The sequence below is a fragment of the Heptranchias perlo genome, chromosome 28 (genome assembly GCF_035084215.1).
Source record: "Heptranchias perlo isolate sHepPer1 chromosome 28, sHepPer1.hap1, whole genome shotgun sequence".
Lineage (NCBI taxonomy): Eukaryota > Metazoa > Chordata > Chondrichthyes > Hexanchiformes > Hexanchidae > Heptranchias > Heptranchias perlo.
Window position 1 is genome coordinate 7,441,397 of NC_090352.1, and position 20,288 is coordinate 7,461,684.

Here is a 20,288-nt window from a genome sequence, read left to right on the forward strand (position 1 = left end):
GGTCCAGCAACGCCTCGATTTTAAAATCCTCATCCTTGTGTTCAAATCCCTCCATGGCCTCGCCCCTCCCTATCTCTGTAACCTCTTCCAGCCCTAAAACCCTCCGAGAACTCAGTGTTCCTCCACTTCTGGCTTTTTCCGCATCCCCGATTTCCTTCACCCCTCCGTTGATGGCCGTGCCTTCAGCTATCTAGGCCCTAAGCTCTGGAATTCCCTCCCCAAACTCTCTGCCTCTCCCCTCCTTTAAGACGCTCTTTAAAACCTACCTCTTTTGACCAAGCTGTTGGTCACCTGTCCTAATATCTCCTTATGTGCCTTAGTGGCTCCTCTGAAGCGCCTTGGGACATTTTAGTACGTTAAAAGTGGGACATGTGTCTGGGTGGTGTGCCTGTCATGGTTGAATAGCTGCCTGTGTGTGGCCTGTGAGTTGTGGTGGGCAGCTTGCAGGTTGTTGTTGTTGTTGTTCCCCCATTCGTCATTCCCATTTGCCACATTATCTATCTGTCTCCAGTACATCAAACTCCATCATAAATATAATAGGCTTAGAGGGAGCAAAAAATAAAAGAGCTGTCCACATCTGAGCTGTTTTAAGAGAGATTGCCTGACTAATCGAATCCCCACAATTCACCAAGAAATGTTACCTTTGAAATCAGGATTTCTAAACGGCTTAACCCAAGTTTTCTCCTTAATGCTCTCCCTTCTTTTGTGAAGACACAGTCTCATGCCGGGCCATCCAGTGAACCCGGAGACCGCGTGTTCACAAGATATTTGAATGTGGGGGGCATCACAATTAAACCCGATTCTGTTCCCAATTCAGCATCCACACGGACTGACAGCAGGGTGTCACTGTGTAGTAATCAGGAGCAGGAACTCTGCCTGGGATTTTCCCTTCCCTGCTGCAGGCAAACTGAGCTCAGCTGTAGTTTCAGAGTCACTGCCCTGGCTGAGATCCGTACTTACCAGGAAGCTGAACATAAGCCCTCCCTGGCATGTTGGCTCAGTGACACAGCAGGCAGTGCATCAAGCACTGAGCTACGTGCTGAAACCCAGAGCTGGCAAGAACTCTGGCATCTGATCAGTTCAGTAGTAGCCAGAGATAGACCCAGATACATCATGCAAAGCAAGCCTTTTCCAGTCAGGAAACCTCGCATCTCCATCAGATTTGCTTTGAATTAACACCTATAGCAGACAAGCAGATTTAATGACTGAAAAGAAATCCACACACAAGTGGTAAATGAGAAATAATCTGTTGCTTGGGCCATGGAGTGAATAGAAAGGGATTTAGTCCATTGGAACTCCAGATAGTGGGGAGGAGAGGTGGAGTGAGTGAGAGGGTTTTTATTGTGTACTAGGTACTGGTAGGGTCGAGTAGTGGTCATGTTAAGGCCTAGACTGATAATGTGGAAAATATGAGTTAAAATCCCACCATGGCAGTTTGAGAATTTGAATTCAGTTTTAAAGATCTGGAAATAAAAAGCTGGTACCATAATAAAAAATGACCTTGAAGCTTTCGGATTGTCATGAAAACCCAGCAGCTTCGTTAATATCCTTTAGGGAAGGAAACCTGCCGTCCTTGCCCGGTCTGGTCTATATGTGACTCCAGCCCCACAACAACGTGGTTGACTCTTAACTGCCCTCTGAAATGTCCTAGCAAGATACTACATGCAGCACTGTGGGAGAACCTTCACCACACGGACTGCAGCAGTTCAAGGAGAAGGCCCACCACCACCTTCTCAAGGGCAACTAGGGATGGGCAATAAATGCTGGCCTATGAACTGAAACCTGCACCGTGAGTGTGCCATAGTGTGCACAATTGACCACTGGTGACCACATAGGATGCCCATCACATCCTCCTGACTCAGGCCACCCCATCATACTAATGTGTACAGGTGAAAACAAATAGATTTCTATACAGGGTGAATAATACAAAGAAGTATTCAGATGCAGCAAGGTATTGATTAAAAACAATACTAGAATTAGTCCATAGTCCATTAGTCTATAATTAAAAATAGGGTGACTGAACACCTCGAGAATTTTCAGTTAATCAGAGAGAGCTAGCATGGATTTGTGAAAGGTAGGTCGTGCCTGACAAACCTGATTGAATTTTTTGAAGAGGTGACTAAAGTAGTGGACAGGGGAATGTCAATGGATGTTATTTATATGGACTTCCAGAAGGCATTTGATAAGGTCCCACAGAAGACACTGTTAGCTGAGATAGAAGCCCATGGAATCGAGGGAAAAGTACGGACTTGGATAGGAAATTGACTGAGCGAAAGGCGACAGAGAGTAGGGATAATGGGTAAGTACTCACATTGGCAGGATGTGACTAGTGGATCTGTCTTGGGACCTCAATTATTCACAATATTTATTAACAACTTAGATGAAGGCATAGAAAGTCTCATGTCTAAGTTTGCCGATGACACAAAGATTGGTGGCATTGTAAGCAGTGGAGATGAAAACATAAAATTACAAAGGGATATTGACTGACTAGGTGAATGGGCAAAACTGTGGCAAATGGAATTCAATGTAGGCAAATGTGAGGTCATCCACTTTGGATCAAAAAAGGATAGAACAGGGTACTTTCTAAATGGTAAAAAGTTAAAAACAGTGGATGTCCAAAGGGACTATGGGGTTCAGGTACATAGATCATTGAAGTGTCATGAACAGGTGCAGAAAATAATCAATAAGGCTAATGGAATGCTGGCCTTTATATCTAGAGGACTAAAGTACAAGGGGGCAGAAGTTATGCTGCAGCTATACAAAACCCTGGTTAGACCGCACCCGGAGTACTGAGAGCAGTTCTGGGCACTGCACCTTCAGAAGGACATATTGGCCTTGGAGGGAGTGCAGCGTAGGTTTACTAGAATGATACCCGGACTTCAAGGGTTAAGTTATGAGGAGAGATTACACAAATTGGGGTTGTATTCATTAGAGTTTCGAAGGTTAAGGGGTGATCTGATCAAAGTTTATTAGATATTAAGGGGAACAGATAGGGTTGATAGAGAGAAACTATTTCCGCTGGTTGGGGATTTTAGGAGTAGGGGGCACAGTCTAAAAATTAGAGCCAGACCTTTCAGGAGTGAGATTAGAAAACATTTCTACACACAAAGGATGGTAGAAGTTTGGAACTCTCTTCCGCAAACGGCAATTGATACTAGCTCAATTGCTAAATTTAAAACTGAGATAGATAATACCTTTGGTTGCCAAAAAGCTAAGGGATATGGGCCAAAGGCAGGTATATGGAGTTAGATCACAGATCAGCCATGATCTTATCAAATGGCAGAGCAGGCACGAGGGGCTGAATGGCCTACTCCTGTTCCTATGTTCCTATGTTCCACAAGGGGTTAAAATATCCCTGTTAGGACATGTTTCCTACAGAACCTTTGAATGAAACGGCCTTTCACAGTACTTTCATGATGCAATGTTACATATGGATCTTGGGAATTTCCAGTATATCCAGAGTTTCAATCTCCAGCCAGAACTGAAGCCTAATGGAACTTTTCCCCAGACAAAAGCCTCTGAAATCAGAACAGTCAGTCAATCCTGATCATTGTCACAAGGGTCGGAGATATTGGACATCGTGCTAATGAGCAGGTGTCCAAACGTCATCCCGGTCTCTCAGGCCTGCTAATGCTTCGATCGTGTATAATTTAATGAGCACCTGAGTGCCCCTGTATCCTGGCCAATGTCCCCAATAATCCACCTGGCCTGGTCCCAGTGTCCACATGGGTCTCACCAGTGGGGAGCTGCAGAACATTTTAGCTCTGCTGTGGAAGCTGGACACTGATAGGCTGAGCCTAGTCAACACCGGCACTGCTGTGGAAGCTGGACACTGATAGGCTGAGCCTAGTCAATACCGGCACTGCTGTGGAAGCTGGACACTGATAGGCTGAGCCTAGTCAACACCGGCACTGCTGTGGAAGCTGGACACTGATAGGCTGAGCCTAGTCAACACCGGCACTGCTGTGGAAGCTGGACACTGATAGGCTGAGCCTAGTCAACACCGGCACTGCTGTGGAAGCTGGACACTGATAGGCTGAGCCTAGTCAACACCAGCACCGCTGTGGAAGCTGGACACTGATAGGCTGAGCCTAGTCAACACCGGCACTGCTGTGGAAGCTGGACACTGATAGGCTGAGCCTAGTCAACACCGGCACTGCTGTGGAAGCTGGACACTGATAGGCTGAGCCTAGTCAACACCGGCACTGCTGTGGAAGCTGGACACTGATAGGCTGAGCCTAGTCAACACCGGCACTGCTGTGGAAGCTGGACACTGATAGGCTGAGCCTAGTCAACACCGGCACTGCTGTGGAAGCTGGACACTGATAGGCTGAGCCTAGTCAACACCGGCACTGCTGTGGAAGCTGGACACTGATAGGCTGAGCCTAGTCAACACCGGCACTGCTGTGGAAGCTGGACACTGATAGGCTGAGCCTAGTCAACACCGGCACTGCTGTGGAAGCTGGACACTGATAGGCTGAGCCTAGTCAACACCGGCACTGTTTGCAGTATCTGTGATCACATGACCTCTATCAATATTTCAAAAAATCAAATATCACTTCAGGACGATTTAACGACAGCCAATTAACTGATTTTCATTGAACTGGAATCACTTTACCTCTGAAAAAGTAGAATTTCCCTTCCTTCTCTGACACCGCGGCTGCCTCAATAGCAGCGGGCAGTTCTGGCCAGCTCTTCTGCAGCGACAGGGGTCCTTTTATGTTCCCTTCTTTTGAGAGCTTCCAGTAGTCACCTCCCCGGAAGATGTAAATATTTTGTTTTAAATCTGGGGGGGGGATAAGTAAAACATGTTCAGAATGATGCGGCTCCGAGGAGACTAAAAGAGCTCACGATTGTTACAATATCCAGAGGAGCTCTGGTTCCCTGCTGAGGCACATTCAGGGCCGCTATAGGAGTGCCCCACTGATAACAGTTTGGAGACATGTGCATCGATTTTCCGCAGGGATTTTCCAGCAGGAGATTGGCGAAAAGAAAGATTTGCATTTATTTTGAGCCTTTCACAGTGTCCCAAATGAAGTACTTTTGAAGTATAGTCACTGTTGTAATGTAGGAAATGCAGCAACCAATTTGCACACAGCAAGCTCCCATAAACAGCAATGTCATTATGACCAGATAATCTGTTTTAGTGATACGGGCTAAGGGATAAAAATTGCCCAGGACACTGGGGAAAACTGCCCTGGTCATCTTCGAATAGCATCCTGGGATCTTTCACATGCACCTGAGAGAGAGCAGATGGGGCCTTGGTTTAACATCTTACCCGAAAGACGGCACCTCCAACAGTGCAGCACTCCCTCAGTACTGCACTGGAGTGTCAGCCTGGATTATGTGCTCAAGTCTATGGAGTGGGACTTGAACAAACAACCTTCTGAGGCATGAGCGAGTGTGTTACCCACTGAGCCACAGCAGGCACAACAGAGAACCATGGATGAAAGGCATAAAACGGATAAAAGTAATTGTTTACGCTGTTCCCACCAGTGTTTTTGCTGAGGTTATGGTAGGAGAGCGGGGAAATTCTAGGCCTTTTAGTTTAGACCTGCTCCCCTTTGCCAGGTTTTTATGCTTCCCCTTCCACCAGTCTATCCTCTGCCCCATTAACTATTCACACACACACTGTGTCTCATATATGTCTTTTATTTCTCTCTTTATGTCTCATTCCAATATCTGCCATTTCTCCTGTTTTCCACGTAACAGGCCATTCAATTTCTTTTCATGCGTGTGTATGTGTGTGTGTGTGTTTGCACGTGTGTGTGTTTGTGCGCGCGGGTGTGTGTGTGTGCGGGTGTCCTATCCCTTTATTTTGTTCCTTTTTGAATGCTGTTCATCTGTAATACCCTCCGTTCTCTCCACAGATGCTGCCTGACCTGCTGAGTATCTCCAGCATTTTCTGTGTTCCTTTCTGTATAAACTTGGAATTCTCTACCCCAGAGGGCTGTGGATGCTCAGTCGTGGACTATATTCAAGACTGAGATCGATAGATTTTTGGACATTTAGGGAATCAAGGGATATGAGGTGAGGTGGAAGATCAGCCATGATCTTATTGAATGGCGGAGCAGGCTCGAGGCGCCATATGGCCTACTCCTGCTCCTATTTCATATGTTCTTATGTTCTAAATGCAAGTTCTTTTCATTCTTATAACTGTTTCTACCACAGAAGCTAGTGGGGGAAGAAGGCGCTTCTGTTTTCAAAATCCAGACTTTTGTTGTCCAGTTTACATTGAAGAAATGTTCAGACAGCCTGTGGGGAAGCTGAACTGTTGACAGAGCGGGTGAACAGTCCTGCTAAAGGTAAACTCTTACCCTTGGTAAGGGTGTCGAAATGGGTCTGGCAGTAGGAAGGCTGCAGACGGCTGTCCGAAGGGGCTCCAATGTTAGCGTGTTCCGTGGGATTCTGAAAGGAAGTCAACAATTCCGCCGGCAGCTGTTCCACCGGCTCGTGGAGTGGTTTCCCTGAAACAGAGAAGGAATATCTGGTGAGGATTTTCATTCCACACTTGGCTCAGGGGGATTCGAGGCTCCGTTTCTGTGAACTTAGCATGAACAAAGGCAGCGACTGGAACATCTCATTATCCCACACAACCGTGACGAGTCTGCTTAACATAAACGGCTCAGCGAGAAAAATTATAACCTAACTGGTGTTTAACCCCCGGAGCACCAGAGGCAACTTGGAAAATATCCTCCTCCCCCCCGATGCGCAGTGACGCCCCTCCCCAGTTTGTTTTGAAGGCGCTGAATCATCCTGAGGTGCAGCTCCACCTGCCGTTTTGCCCTCCATTACCTTGCAAAAATCATTATTCTTTATGTATGTTATAAACAGGATAGTCAGGAGGTGAAGGATAGAATACCAGAGCCTGGTCTTCAGTTGCTTCCAATCCTTTATTCACACACCAGCTCTCTTATAAATGGATGCAAGAGAGCTCCCAATTGATACGCACCATCTGAATACAATTAACACTAATTAATATAAATCACATGGATACAATGTAGACCCTGAGAGTCAGCAAGCTATTCGGGCATGGGGAGTGTCACGGCCGCGCCTAATTTTCTCCACATCTATCGTCCATGTTCGTGCCCTTTGCAGCATTAGGTGTGAAGGGGTGGGACAGAGTAGATAGAAACAGATCATTTCCAGTGATTGAGGGGTCCAGAACAAGGGGACAGGGATATAAGATTAAATCTAAAAGATTTAGGACAGGGAGTAGGAGAAATTTCTTTTTACACAGAGGGTTTTTGAGGCTGTGGAACGCACTCCCAGAGTTAGTGACTGAAGCAGAGACCGTATCAACATTTAAGAATAAATGATGGTTGAAGGAAAGGGAGAATAAAGCAATATGGAAACAGAGTGAACACATGGGAATAGGACTGAGGACAAACGCCAGCAGGGACTGGTTGGGCCAAATGGCCTGTCTCTGTGTTGTAATTTCTATCTAGTTCTATCTGGAGCAGGAAGGATGGTTTTAACCTTCCCTAGTCCAACTGTAGCACTACTATGGGTGGTCTGGCTGAGATCAGTTAACTCAGCACAGACAGGGGGCCAAACCTGGGTATTCCTGGTCTGGATGGCTATTCCTCCTTGGGCAGTGCAAAAAAATACCCAAAACACGAAATTTGCCACCGACACACATCACTGAGATGAAACGGTGCAAATTAACCCTTTTGAGTGCTAAATGAACTTGTACGTTCATTACCTGCCAAAAATGTTTTGTTTACACACTGTTTTATTATAAGAGTCACCCAATTCACAAAAGTCCAGCTCAGCAACTGGGATTTTTCTTTTCCCACTTTTTAATTTGAAGATTTTTTAAAAAATCAATCTGCAGACAGAAGTGTACAAACCAAAAGGACAAATAAACTCCATTAAATCCTCCACAAAGAACCAACCCACAGCTGGGCAAGACAAGGAATGTTGGCGCCCGCTAGTCAGAAAGTAAAGAAAGTCTTGCATTTATATAGCGCCTTTCACAATCTCAGGACCATCCCAAAGCTCTTTACAGCCAATCAGGTACTTTTGAAGTGTAGTCACTGCTGTAATCGCGGCAGCCAATTTGCGCACAGCAAGCTCCCACAAACAGCAATGTAATAATGACCAGATAATCTGGTTTTAGTGACGTTGGTTGAGGGATAACTAATAGCCAGGCCACAGCTTCCCCAGCTCTTCTTCGAATAATGCCATGGGATCTTTCACATCCACCTGGGAGGGCAGATGGGGCCTCAGTTTAATGTCGCATCTGAAAGACGGCACCTCCGACGGTGCAGCACTCCCTCAGTACTGAACTGGAGTGTCAGCCTGGATAATGTGCTCAAGTTTCTGGAGTGGGCCTTGAACCCATGACCTTCTGACTCAGAGGCGAGAGTGCTACCACTGATGATCCATGGGGCAATCGTTATGACCTAGCACTGTCACTACAGTGGCTTCACGTGACGGGAACGCAGGTTGGGAATCCAGGTGCCAGAGGTCAGCCTTCCTGATTCATGAATCACGCGGGTGACTCGGACATACTGACCTCTGACCCCAAATTCCCAATGTGCACTCTGGTCATGCGGAATTCTGCAATGGTCAAGTTTAGCCAGACACGCATAACACACAGCATAAAGCAAGAAAAGAAAATGGAGCCAGGCCAAATTAGAGAGGGAGGGGAGTTCACTGGATTGATTCTTGGGATGAGAGGGTTGTCCTATGAGGAGAGATTGAGTAGAATGGGCCTATATTCTCTGGAATTTAGAAGAATGAGGGGTGATCTCAATGATACATATAAGATTCTGATAGGGCTTGACAGGGTAGGTGCTGAGTGGATGTTTCCCATGGCTGGAGAGTCTAGAACCAGGGGACATAGTCTCAGGATAAGGGGCCGGCTATTTAAGACTGAGATGAGGAGAAATTTCTTCACTCAGAGGGTTGTAAATCTTTGGAATTCTATACCCATAGGGCTGTTAATGCTCACTCGTTGAGTATATTCAAGACTGAGACCGCTAGATTTTTGGATTCTAAGGGAATTCTAAAGGATATGGGGATTTTGCGGGAAAGTGGAGTTGAGGTCGAAGATCAGCCATGATCTGATTGAATGGCGGAGCAGGCTCGAGGGGCCGTATGGCCTACTCCTGCTCCTATTTGTTATGTTCTTAAATACCCTGGAGACCCATTCATCTGAGCCTGGGTCAGATCTGGCTCAGGGCAACTGAGAGGAGCTTTGGGCCGTGAATTTCCCCACAGCCGCTCCCGCTCCGTCACCGTAACCCCGCCGGAAGTGTGGCATGAGTCAACACATTCATCGGGGATAGGGGGTGGGGAGCAACCAATAGAGCTTTCGGCTTTGTGCCCCAGTGAGGGAAAGTGACCATTTTAATTATTTTTTTGAAACAGACATAACAGAAATTGTATTACTTTTAAGAAAGGAGGAGGTAGGAATGGGCTACATAGAGGATATAGCGAAAAAAATACTAGAGAATAAGGCTAGGGGGCACGATTAAACTGGCCAGTCACACCTATGCTTTAAGTTAGCAAATTTATTGTTGAGTTTTTATAGAACAACAGTCACTGGTCTACCCACCACTGGAATTATCACAGGGTGTTTGAAAGGATGCACACACTCTCAGATGACATTTCTAAAGCTTCTCCTCGTGGTTTAGGAATGTGACTGGCCTACTCCCCTCCTCCTCCCCCTCCCTCCTGAAATTCTTTAACTGTCTCATAACTCTCTAGGACCATCTGTTGTGTAGGATTTCAAGATGCTGATATTTTGTCTCAGAAAACTACAGACTGTAGTCAACCCTAAATACTTTACTAAGCCACCCCTCTCCATCTGTGTATCACTGCACCTGCACCAGTGTCAGGCAAGGAATGGAATAAATTGGCTTGAAGACTGACCTTTAGCTGTGGGTAGCTCGTATGTCTTGATGGATCTCAGCAGTTTTGTCATATTTAAAATTGGTATATTTAAAATAAGGAGTAATGCTTGAATTCTGTCCAAATGTTGTAGTCAATATAGCATCACATTAGATGCAGTGATGTGTGTGTGTGTGTGCGTGTGATTTAACTATGTGTATTACAGAATCTTTGTTTTAGGAAAAGAAAGGAAAATTGTGAAGGACAAGCTTAAAATTATATTGGGGACAAAGTACAATTAGTAAGAGAGGCACAGAAAGACTCACATAGTAAGAGAAGCAGAGAGAGAATGTGAGTGAGAGAGTGAGACATATGTACAAAGACAGATGGAGAGAGAGTGAGAGAATGAGAATGAAGAGACGGAGTGAGAGAGAAACTTACATATAAAGACAGATGGATGGAGAGAGAGACATGGAGAGTGAGTGAAAGATATACATACAAAAACAGATGGAACAAGAGAGAGAGAAAGAGAAAAAGAGGGACATGGAGAGAGAGAGACATACATACAAAGGCAGATGGAGAGAGAAAGTGTATGAGAGAGAGAGACATACATACAAAGACAGTTGGAGAGAGAAAGAGTGAGAGAGACAGCAAGAGAGAGAAGCAAAGATATACACAGAGACAGAAAGTGAGACACACACACAGCAAGAGCGAGAAAGTGGCTGCACATGGAAACACGAGAACGTCAGTATATGAAAGTTCAAGTAAGTGCAAGAAAGTAAACCAGCTTATTGCTTATTTAAAGGCCACCCCAGAATCACTGTTTGCACGCCCATGAAGCCTATACAAATATTGCCCATCTCCAAGCGTTTTCAGCTTTGTCCAAAAGGTCACGTATTTGAAGAATTTTCAATGTAACACAATTTAATATTTTAGTTCACAACTGTTTATCCAAACTCTCAATGAACCAAACCACATTGCTGTCCCCAGGCCTGTTTGGATAATGGTGATTGTGCTGTGTTAACAATAACAGTCCAAGTCCCCACAGCACAGTCCCAAACGGAAAGAGGCCGACAGGCGCCACAGTGGTCAGGGACCCCGGCCTAAGACCAGATTGCATCGGTAACGCTACAAAATGCCACAGATTTCTCATTAGGATGTTTATGGTTTAGCTCTTCCTAATTACACTAGAAAATCTTCCCCAAAAGATGGAAGTTATTTTTTTAACCCCTTCGCTAACCTGTACATTGGGTTTGAATACAATGTGCGCCACTCAGCATTGCCCTAGACTTGCAACTTTCCTTCTCCATCTAAGACATTTCAGACTTCGAGGTGAAAAGAAAGAGTGCTGAAAATCTGAAGTAAAAAGACAAAGAAAGTGCTGGAATTCCACAGCAGGTCTGGGAGAAATAGATGGGACCATCTATCAGACCTCACCCCTCAATCTACCTCCCTGAAGAATGCAGCAAATGGCTGCATTTAGGACCAACTAAACTAAGTGCAAACACCAACAGCAATGTGCATTTAGGTAACACTCTTAACACAAAAAAAAATCCCAGGCCACTTCACAAATAAGGGCAACGAAAATGGACACAAGCAGGAAGGAAAAGATTAGGGAGGGTGACTGAAGGCAAGTTGAAGAGGTGGGCTTTGAGGAGGATCTTTAAAGGTGGAGAGAGAGTTGGGGAGGTTATGGGCAAAAAAACACTCAAATTGGTTTGGTAATAACTAGCTGTTTTTATTTCCAGACCCTCTAAAATATTCCCTCAAAGTATAACAAAACAATGTAAGAGGGACCTTGGAGTCTAATTGCTACAATGGGCTTACTCCCATCAGTGGGCCAGCTAGTGTTCAGTTAACAATATGCAAGTACCATATATATCAATGGAGGGAGTTCCAGAGAGTGGGGTTGAAGGCGGGCGAAGGTTCTGCCACTAATGGTGGGGCAAAGGGAGGGGAGAAGGGTCCACAGAAGGCCAGGGTCAGAGGAATGGAGAGTTCGGGGTTCAGGGATATAGGATATAGGAGATGGCAGAGTTAGGGTGGGATGATCCTAAGGACTTATAGATGAGAGCAAGGATTGTGAATTGAATGCAGTGGGGCACAGAGAGCCAGTGGAGATCAGTGAGAAGGGAGGCAATGGGAGAGTGGAGCATTCCGAAGCAGAGCTTTCAACAAGTTGGCGTTTAAGGAGACTGTAACCCCTCCCCCCCCATAAGCCACAATCGGATTCCAGCTCCTGATCGCCATTCAGTGATTGTATCTCATCTTGGCTGGGATAAACCTTGAATAAAGAAAGAGAAAGGACTTGCATTTAAATCATACCTTTCACAACCTCAGGATGTCCCAAAGCACTTTACAGCCCATGAAATACTTTAGAAGTGTAGTCACTGTTGTAATGTAGGAAACACAGCAGCCAATTTACACACAGCAAGATCCCACAAACAGCAACAAAATAAATGACCAGATCATCTGATTTAGGAATTGGATGAGTGATAAACAGGGAAAACTTTTCTGCTCTTCTTCAAACAGTGCCATGGGATTTTTTACATCCACCTGAGAGGGCAGACAGGGCCTAGGTTTAACGTCTCATCCAAAAGACAGCACCTGCGACAGCACAGCACAGCACTCCCTCAGTACTCTCTGAAGTATGAGCCTGGATTTTGTGCTCAAGTCTCTGGAGTGGGATTTGAACCTACAACCTTTTAACTCAGATGCAAGAGTGCTACCACTGAGTCACAGCTGGACAATGAACACTACACAATTGCAGGCTGTATTGACTCTCTGCTCCAGTGACAATGCATTTGACTCTCAATCACTACTTCCGCACAGCGGTACAATTGAGATTGGAAATTTAGCACATGAAAATCTGCATCAAACCATCCCAGAGTAGAGTGCATTGTGTCTCCACAGGAACCCAAACAGACCTCTTGATAAGGGAGTGACAACCACCAGGGCGAATGGATAAACAATCAGCCTTATTTCAGCACCTAATTTCTAACAGCTTCTATTTCTTTTAGAAAGACTTTGCAAGAAGGCTTGTCGGCCTTGTGGATGATGCGTAGGTCATTAGCACGTAGACTTCATGAACTTGCAGCGCTGAGCTGCCTTATCGGAGGCTCAGTCTAATCTGCCATCTCACTCAGAAATACAGAAGCAATTTAACTCTAATCTCCTGGAATTTGGCTGAGGTCAGGAATTCCTGAAGAGACAGTAGCCCATTCACAGAGGCCAATCCAGATGGTGCATTCCAGTTTAAAAAAATTATTCCACACACATCGTTGGTAATTTACCAACATTTTCCACACACCAAGAACGCAAATCGGGAAATTGCGTACCCCCAGTCTGTGATTTCTCCCCTCTGACCCCAGCCCCATGGACAGAACATCATGGGCTGGTGGTTTCCCTGTTAGGTGATCTTCCGTTGCCAAAGAACTCTCTCCTACCCGCCAACTGAGGGGGTTATAACAGTCTAATTAAATCTGTGGAGAATTCTTCTCACCATTGCCATTGTTTTAGTTTCTCCGCCCTCTTGCCCCCTCCCCATCAACACTGGCAAGCTACCCTCGGGATTGTTTTCGAGGGAGTGGGTGGAGGGGAGGGGGCAGGGGATTGTCCATTAGGTATCTCTACAGATTGGACCAGTGCCACTCCATCAGTGGGCGTGAGTGGCACGAAGTGGCCGAGCCAGGGTTCAAAGGTCACACATCAAAAGTGAAAACAAATTGTTCAATTTTTGCTGATATTTTAAAAAAAATGAACGTAACACACAGCTGTGTGTACACAAAGATTGGACTGCACTGGAGGCAACGCTCCCTCCTAAAAGCCGACGCCACTTCACATTGTTTGCTCCTCCTCAGCAAGACTCTTTTCCCCCTCCCGTCAGTTTTCTCACCACCAATCCAACCAACACTGGCTAAGCACGCCCTCCAGAGATGGGCTTGAGGCCTGGGTGTTAGTAGCGTAACACTCCAGTGTTTAAGAGGCATCAAAATGTGGTTATGAGCTGCGTTCCACATATTTTTCAGGATGTCTTGGATATCATATCAGCTACACCCATTTCCGGGTACCCGTTCACCTGTGAGAAAGAACCCCTCCCCACATATAGTCCGATATGTGAAGGAACCAGGGAAAGTCTATTATACACAAACCACACGAGGGAGTGCTTCCTAAGATGAGGACATGCTGAAGAAATCTGGGGTAGGATTTCCTCGGGGGTTGGGGGGGGGGGCGTTCTTCCGATCTCCTACCGTTACTTTGGCGGAAGCCCCTGGAGAAAAGGCCATTAATGCAGTTTCTCCGGGGCTTCTGCCACCGACCACCTGACAACAGTTTCAGCGGGTGGTCAGGAGAAAACCTCGGCAATACCAGGTATCGCCCTGTTCAACCTGGACCGAGCGTGTCTGAGAGGTGATCTTTAGGGAGGATGCCAAGGCCTTAGAGAGGGTGCAAAAGAGATTTACTAGAATGGTACCAGGGATGAGGGACTTCAGTTACGTAGAAAGACTGGAGAAGCTGGGATTGTTCTCCTTACAGCAGAGGAGGTTAAGGGGAGATTTGATAGAGGTGTTCAAAATCATGAATGGTTTTGATAAAGTAAATAAGGAGAAGTTGTTTCCAGTGGCAGAAGGGTCGGTAACCAGAGGACACAGATTTAAGGTAATTGGCAAAAGAACCAGAGGCGACATGGGGTAACATTTTTTTTACGCAAAGAGTTCTGATCTGGAATGCGCTGCCTGATTCAATAATAACTTTCAAAGGGAATTGGATAAATACTTGAAGGGAAAAAAATTACAGGACTATTGGGAAAGAGCAGGGGAGTGGGACTAATTGGATAGCTCGTTCAAAGAGCCGTCACAGGCACGATGGGCCGAAAAGCCTCCTGTGCTGCAACATACAATGATAAGATGGTTTCCTACATTACAACAGTTCTTCATTGGCTGTAAAGTGCTTTGGGACCTGAGGCTATGAAAGGTGCTACAGAAAGTTATTTCTTTTTTTATTTATGGGAATGGGAAAGGTAGAATCTGGAATCTTGCTTTCAATTAAATTGTGAGGGTAGGACAAGGAACACAAGTTCAAACTAATAAAAGGTCAATTTGGAACTAGTGTCCGGAGGTTTTTCACACACAGAGAGTGATCCATGCTTAAAATGGACTCCCAGATAGAGTCATGGAATCATGTAAGAGCCAATTGGATGCTGCAGTGAGGGGAGTGTAGGGTCATTGGGGATGGATGAATTAGGATGGGCCAAACGGCCTTCTTCATCTGTAAGGATCATGTGATCAAAGAAAGCAAGTTAAAAGTCATTGGGCTTCAATCTGAACCACTTGGAGCATACACAACAGTGCTGTGCGTTCACTATAACTGATTCCTTATCTAACGCAAAGTTGATTTAGTGTAGTTGGAAATCAGAGCAGTTTGTGTCGGGCTGGCCCAAGTATCATTTACAAACCATTCATATTTTGTAGGGTATTGTTTACCTGAGGCCTTAACTAAGTTAGTGCCTTCCAACACCTCTCTCTCTCACTCTCTGGCATTTTCAATCAGTTTATGATACTCAGTGAAAAGAGCAGTAATATCACAATAAACAATAACCATAGAATCAGATGGACAACTCCCCTCTTAAGTGCGAAGCCTGTCGTCTTACAGTCACGGGTTTAAACATGTGGGAATCTGTAAAGTATTTATTTCCAATACTCTCAGTCCAATATGTAACTTGTGGTAACTATGGTAACTCAAACTGCTTCTGAAGTAACTAAAAACATGAAGGATGTTCTGGGTGACTGACAGGAAAACTGGCCTCAGTTCAGCAAAGGCCTGTGGGGAAGGCCAAGAGCACACTCCCTTCGGTTTACTGAAAGAGGCTGGACTAACATTTCGCAATGAATCAGTCCTGCTCACTGTATACTTTGCTGTGGATCTCAGGTCCCAATGGGACTGCCTCATTACCCCTCACCCATAAATCCATTGATTATCTCCTTGCTCCTGTCTCTGCTCTCTGACTGACCTCCAATTACCAACCAGCGGCAGATTAACGCTGGCTACAATTCCTTTGTGCACTGGAAAACTTAACACAGCTCTGAGAGGAGCTTCGAAGCTCATGATTTCAATAATCCTCACAAGATCCATTGACCTTTCCCCTCCCCCTTCAATTGACTGGGTGGCACAGAGGCTTTAACTGGAAATCATTTGTTCTTTTGGACTTTGGGATTTGAACTCTGGCCTTTAGCATATAGGGCCAAGCCTCTATTTTCAAATTTCCTCTCACCTCTAGCCTCCATCCTCTTTGTCTTCATCGCAACCCTTCTTGTCCCTCTCTCTGAACTTTTCCCTCTAGTTCCTCCTAAGCTCCAAATTTGCCGGCCTACACACTCTTCCTCTTCTCTGTGCCGAAAACCCTACACTCCCCTCATCGCAGCATCCAATTGGCTCTTACATGATTCCATGACTCTATCTGGGAGTCCAACCCTGACCATTCTTCCCTAACACTTCAAACCTGCGGAATTTCACAGCCATCAGTCTTCCGTTCCTCCTACAAGCTGCAGTTTGTAGCTTGGTGTCGTCACCTGACCACGACCTCCTGACTTGCCTCACCCTCTCTCCTACACTTTGCGATCTTTTTGGTGCCCTCCGCTATGGGCCTTGACCCTTCACCCTTCACCTATGTTTTTAAATGAAGACAAACACCAGGGCTCCCTGGCTGCCTCATGCTTCCACATTGCCTCGTGAAACAGAACAAGAGTCGATGTATCATCTGAATCTCAGGCTTACCATACAGCTTCTGAATGGCCATCATATCATCCCAGCTTAGGATGAAGTCTCGGCCTAGCTTTTTGTAAAATGGCGACATCAAGGCGTTTTTAACAGGAGAGTGCTCCAGGCCCAGGGTGTGGCCAATCTCGTGGGCGGTGACGATGAACAGATTCCTGCCTTTACCCCGGTTTAGAGACCACCTCTCGTCGTTGTCGAAATGGGCTTCTCCTCTACGGGGGAAGAATGCGTGCGCCAAGGCTCCCCCTGAAACAGACAGGGAAAGTAACCTAAGGACAGAGAAGAATTCCCGGGAACCCAAACATTGTCATACAAACGTTAAATAAATAAAACAAAATAACGAACGAATTCATACACTCCTCGATTCATCGTTCAGGGAACTGTGTGGCCCAAAACTGAGATTACATAAATCCCATGGAAAATTAGACCTTTTATCAATTTGCCACTGCTATCAGAAGGTCTGTAGGCAACTCCCACCAAAGTCTTACATCTTTTTCTATTCCTCAGTTCTACTCAGAGAGAGTTTCTACTGCCTGCTCAACCCTTACTGATAATCCCTCATTCTAATTCTGGGAGTTTGGATCAGTTCTCTAGGGTTGGATGGAGAGGTCGGGTCAGTTCTCTAAGGTTTGGATGGAGAGGTCGGGTCAGTTCTCTAAGATTTGGATGGAGAGGTCGGGTCAGTTCTCTAGGTTTGGATGGAGAGGTCGGGTCAGTTCTCTAAGGGTTGGATGGAGAGGTCGGGTCAGTTCTCTAAGGGTTGGATGGAGGGTCGGGTCAGTTCTCTAGGGTTGGATGGAGGGTCGGGTCAGTTCTCTAGGGTTGGATGGAGGGTCGGGTCAGTTCTCTAGGGTTGGATGGAGAGGTCGGGTCAGTTCTCTACGAATTAGATGGAGAGGTCGGGTCAGTTCTCTAGGGTTGGATGGAGGGTCGGGTCAGTTCTCTAGGGTTGGATGGAGAGGTCGGGTCAGTTCTCTAGGGTTGGATGGAGAGGTCGGGTCAGTTCTCTAGGGTTGGATGGAGGGTCGGGTCAGTTCTCTAGGGTTGGATGGAGGGTCGGGTCAGTTCTCTACGAATTAGATGGAGAGAACGGGTCAGTTCTCTAGGGTTGGATGGAGAGGTCGGGTCAGTTCTCTAGGGTTGGATGGAGAGGTCGGGTCAGTTCTCTAGGGTTGGATGGAGGGTCGGGTCAGTTCTCTACGAATTAGATGGAGAGGTCGGGTCAGTTCTCTAGGGTTGGATGGAGGGTCGGGTCAGTTCTCTAAGGTTTGGATGGAGAGGTCGGGTCAGTTCTCTAGGGTTGGATGGAGGGTCGGGTCAGTTCTCTACGAATTAGATGGAGAGGTCGGGTCAGTTCTCTAAGGGTTGGATGGAGAGGTCGGGTCAGTTCTCTACGAATTAGATGGAGAGGTCGGGTCAGTTCTCTAGGGTTGGATGGAGAGGTCGGGTCAGTTCTCTACGAATTAGATGGAGAGGTCGGGTCAGTTCTCTAAGGGTTGGATGGAGAGGTCGGGTCAGTTTTCTAAGGTTTGGATGGAGGGTCGGGTCAGTTCTCTAGGGTTGGATGGAGAGGTCGGGTCAGTTCTCTACGAATTGGATGGAGGGTCGGGTCAGTTCTCTAGGGTTGGATGCAGAGGTCGGGTCAGTTCTCTACGAATTGGATGGAGAGGTCGGGTCAGTTCTCTAAGGGTTGGATGGAGGGTCGGGTCAGTTCTCTAAGATTTGGATGGAGGGTCGGGTCAGTTCTCTACGAATTGGATGGAGAGGTCGGGTCAGTTCTCTAGGGTTGGACGGAGAGGTCGGGTCAGTTCTCTATGAATTGGATGGAGAGGTCGGGTCAGTTCTCTACGAATTGGATGGAGAGGTCGGGTCAGTTCTCTAAGGTTGGATGGAGAGGTCGGGTCAGTTCTCTAGGGTTGGATGGAGAGGTCGGGTCAGTTCTCTAAGGGTTGGATGGAGGGTCGGGTCAGTTCTCTAAGGGTTGGACGGAGGGTCAGGTCAGTTCTCTAGGGTTGGATGGAGGGTCAGGTCAGTTCTCTATGAATTGGATGGAGAGGTCGGGTCAGTTCTCTAAGGGTTGGATGGAGGGTCGGGTCAGTTCTCTAAGGGTTGGATGAGGTATCGGTTCAGAGTTGAAAGGTCATAACACCAACAAGGTTGAAAAGAGGGGAAGAGAAGTCAATCGCCGGAAATTTCCTAGGGGTTCTCCTGATTGGCTGCTGTAACTTGGCCGGTCGGTGAAAATTCCATGCCTGCAACTATTTGGGATTTTCCACCAATCTTCCTCTGAAGTTATGGCAGCTGATCTGGAGAACCCCGAGCAAATTCCCACCGCACATTGTGGTTCGGTGACACCAAGATCAGGTTTTAAACCCCTGTAGATCTTAGGAAGAATGAAAGACTGGGGAGGTGCAAGATAGGCCAGTTTTCAGGTCTCCGAAAAGACTGAGTTGGAGTGGGAGATGGTGCATTGATTTGAAGACTGTAAAGATAGAGGGAAGAGAAAGACTGCGTAGGACATTTGGATATTAGGAAAGAGACGAGGTTGTGAAAGAGAGAGAAGCTAAAGGCTGGAGATGAAAAGGGTCACCATGAAATGATGAGCTTTTTCTTGTATTCTGTCTTTGGACCTGAATGGCTCTCTGAAAGAAACAGACCCTTTATCGGGAATTAAAAACTTTGCTGTGTGTTGCATTGATAATGAAAACCACCTACAGTTTCCCAGTTAAAAAATTGAAAACTCTGACTAAAAAGGGCTTCAAGACCATAAATATTGACTGGGAGTGAGGTCTGCATTCGATCTTCTCACAGTTAAAGATGTAGATTTTGTCCACGACCAATTAGAAGACATATGTCAGGGAATTGCCTGTAAACGGGAGTTACCGCCATACTTAGGGTGAAGTTACGATGGCGGAGCGGGAGCAGCTCCGAGGAAACTCACGGCCATGATTAGAACTGAGCGCCAGGAATAACTTCTTAAACTAAAGGTTAAGCTCACTGATCCCAAGCCACCAGAGGGGAGCTGTGCTCGAAGGGAGTGCGCTCCGGAGATTCCGAGTGACATGAAACGTCCTCATGGCTGAACCGTTCAAAAGGAATCTGGAGGGATCTCTGACCGAGAGACATGAGGTTCGACGATGGAGAAAGATACTTCGTGGACAACTGTGCGATGCCACTTCTCACTCGGTGTTGTCACTAAGCTCATTTAATACATTGGTTCTAATATGCCATGGATCATAGGAGCTGCAGTAGGCCATCCAGCCCCTCGAGCCTGTTCCACCATTCAACTCGATCATGGTTCATCTGTGTCTTAACTCCATCTGCCTGCCTCAGTTCTGTAACTATTAATGCCCTTACCTAACAAAAACCTATCAATCTCAGTTTTTACATTTTCAATTGACCCCCCAGTTTCAATAGCTTTTTGGGGGAGAGTGTTCCAGATTTCCACTACCCTTTGTGTGAAGAAGTGCTTCCTGACATCATCCCTGAACAGCCTAGCTCTAATTTTAAGGTTATGTTCTGGACATCTCCCACCAGAGGAAATAGATTCTCTCTATCTATCCCATCAAATCCTTTAATCATCTTAAACACCTCAATTAGATCATCCCTCAATCTACTATACCCAAGGGAATACAAGCCTAGTCTATGCTACCTGTTCTCATAATTTAATCCTT

General features: G+C 46.2%; 1 protein-coding gene across 1 annotated transcript in view; it reads right to left on the reverse strand.

The window, feature by feature from the left end:
• The window catches only part of mmp28 (matrix metallopeptidase 28), a 102,890-nt gene that overhangs the window by 7,620 nt on the left and 74,982 nt on the right, over positions 1–20,288 (reverse strand). Inside the window, exons 5-7 of the mRNA XM_068007986.1 lie at positions 16,615–16,860; positions 6,318–6,467; positions 4,619–4,786 (exon numbers count right to left, since the gene is read on the reverse strand). Coding sequence (XP_067864087.1) covers positions 4,619–4,786; positions 6,318–6,467; positions 16,615–16,860 — 564 coding nt within the window. The remainder of the gene's footprint in view (positions 1–4,618; positions 4,787–6,317; positions 6,468–16,614; positions 16,861–20,288) is intronic.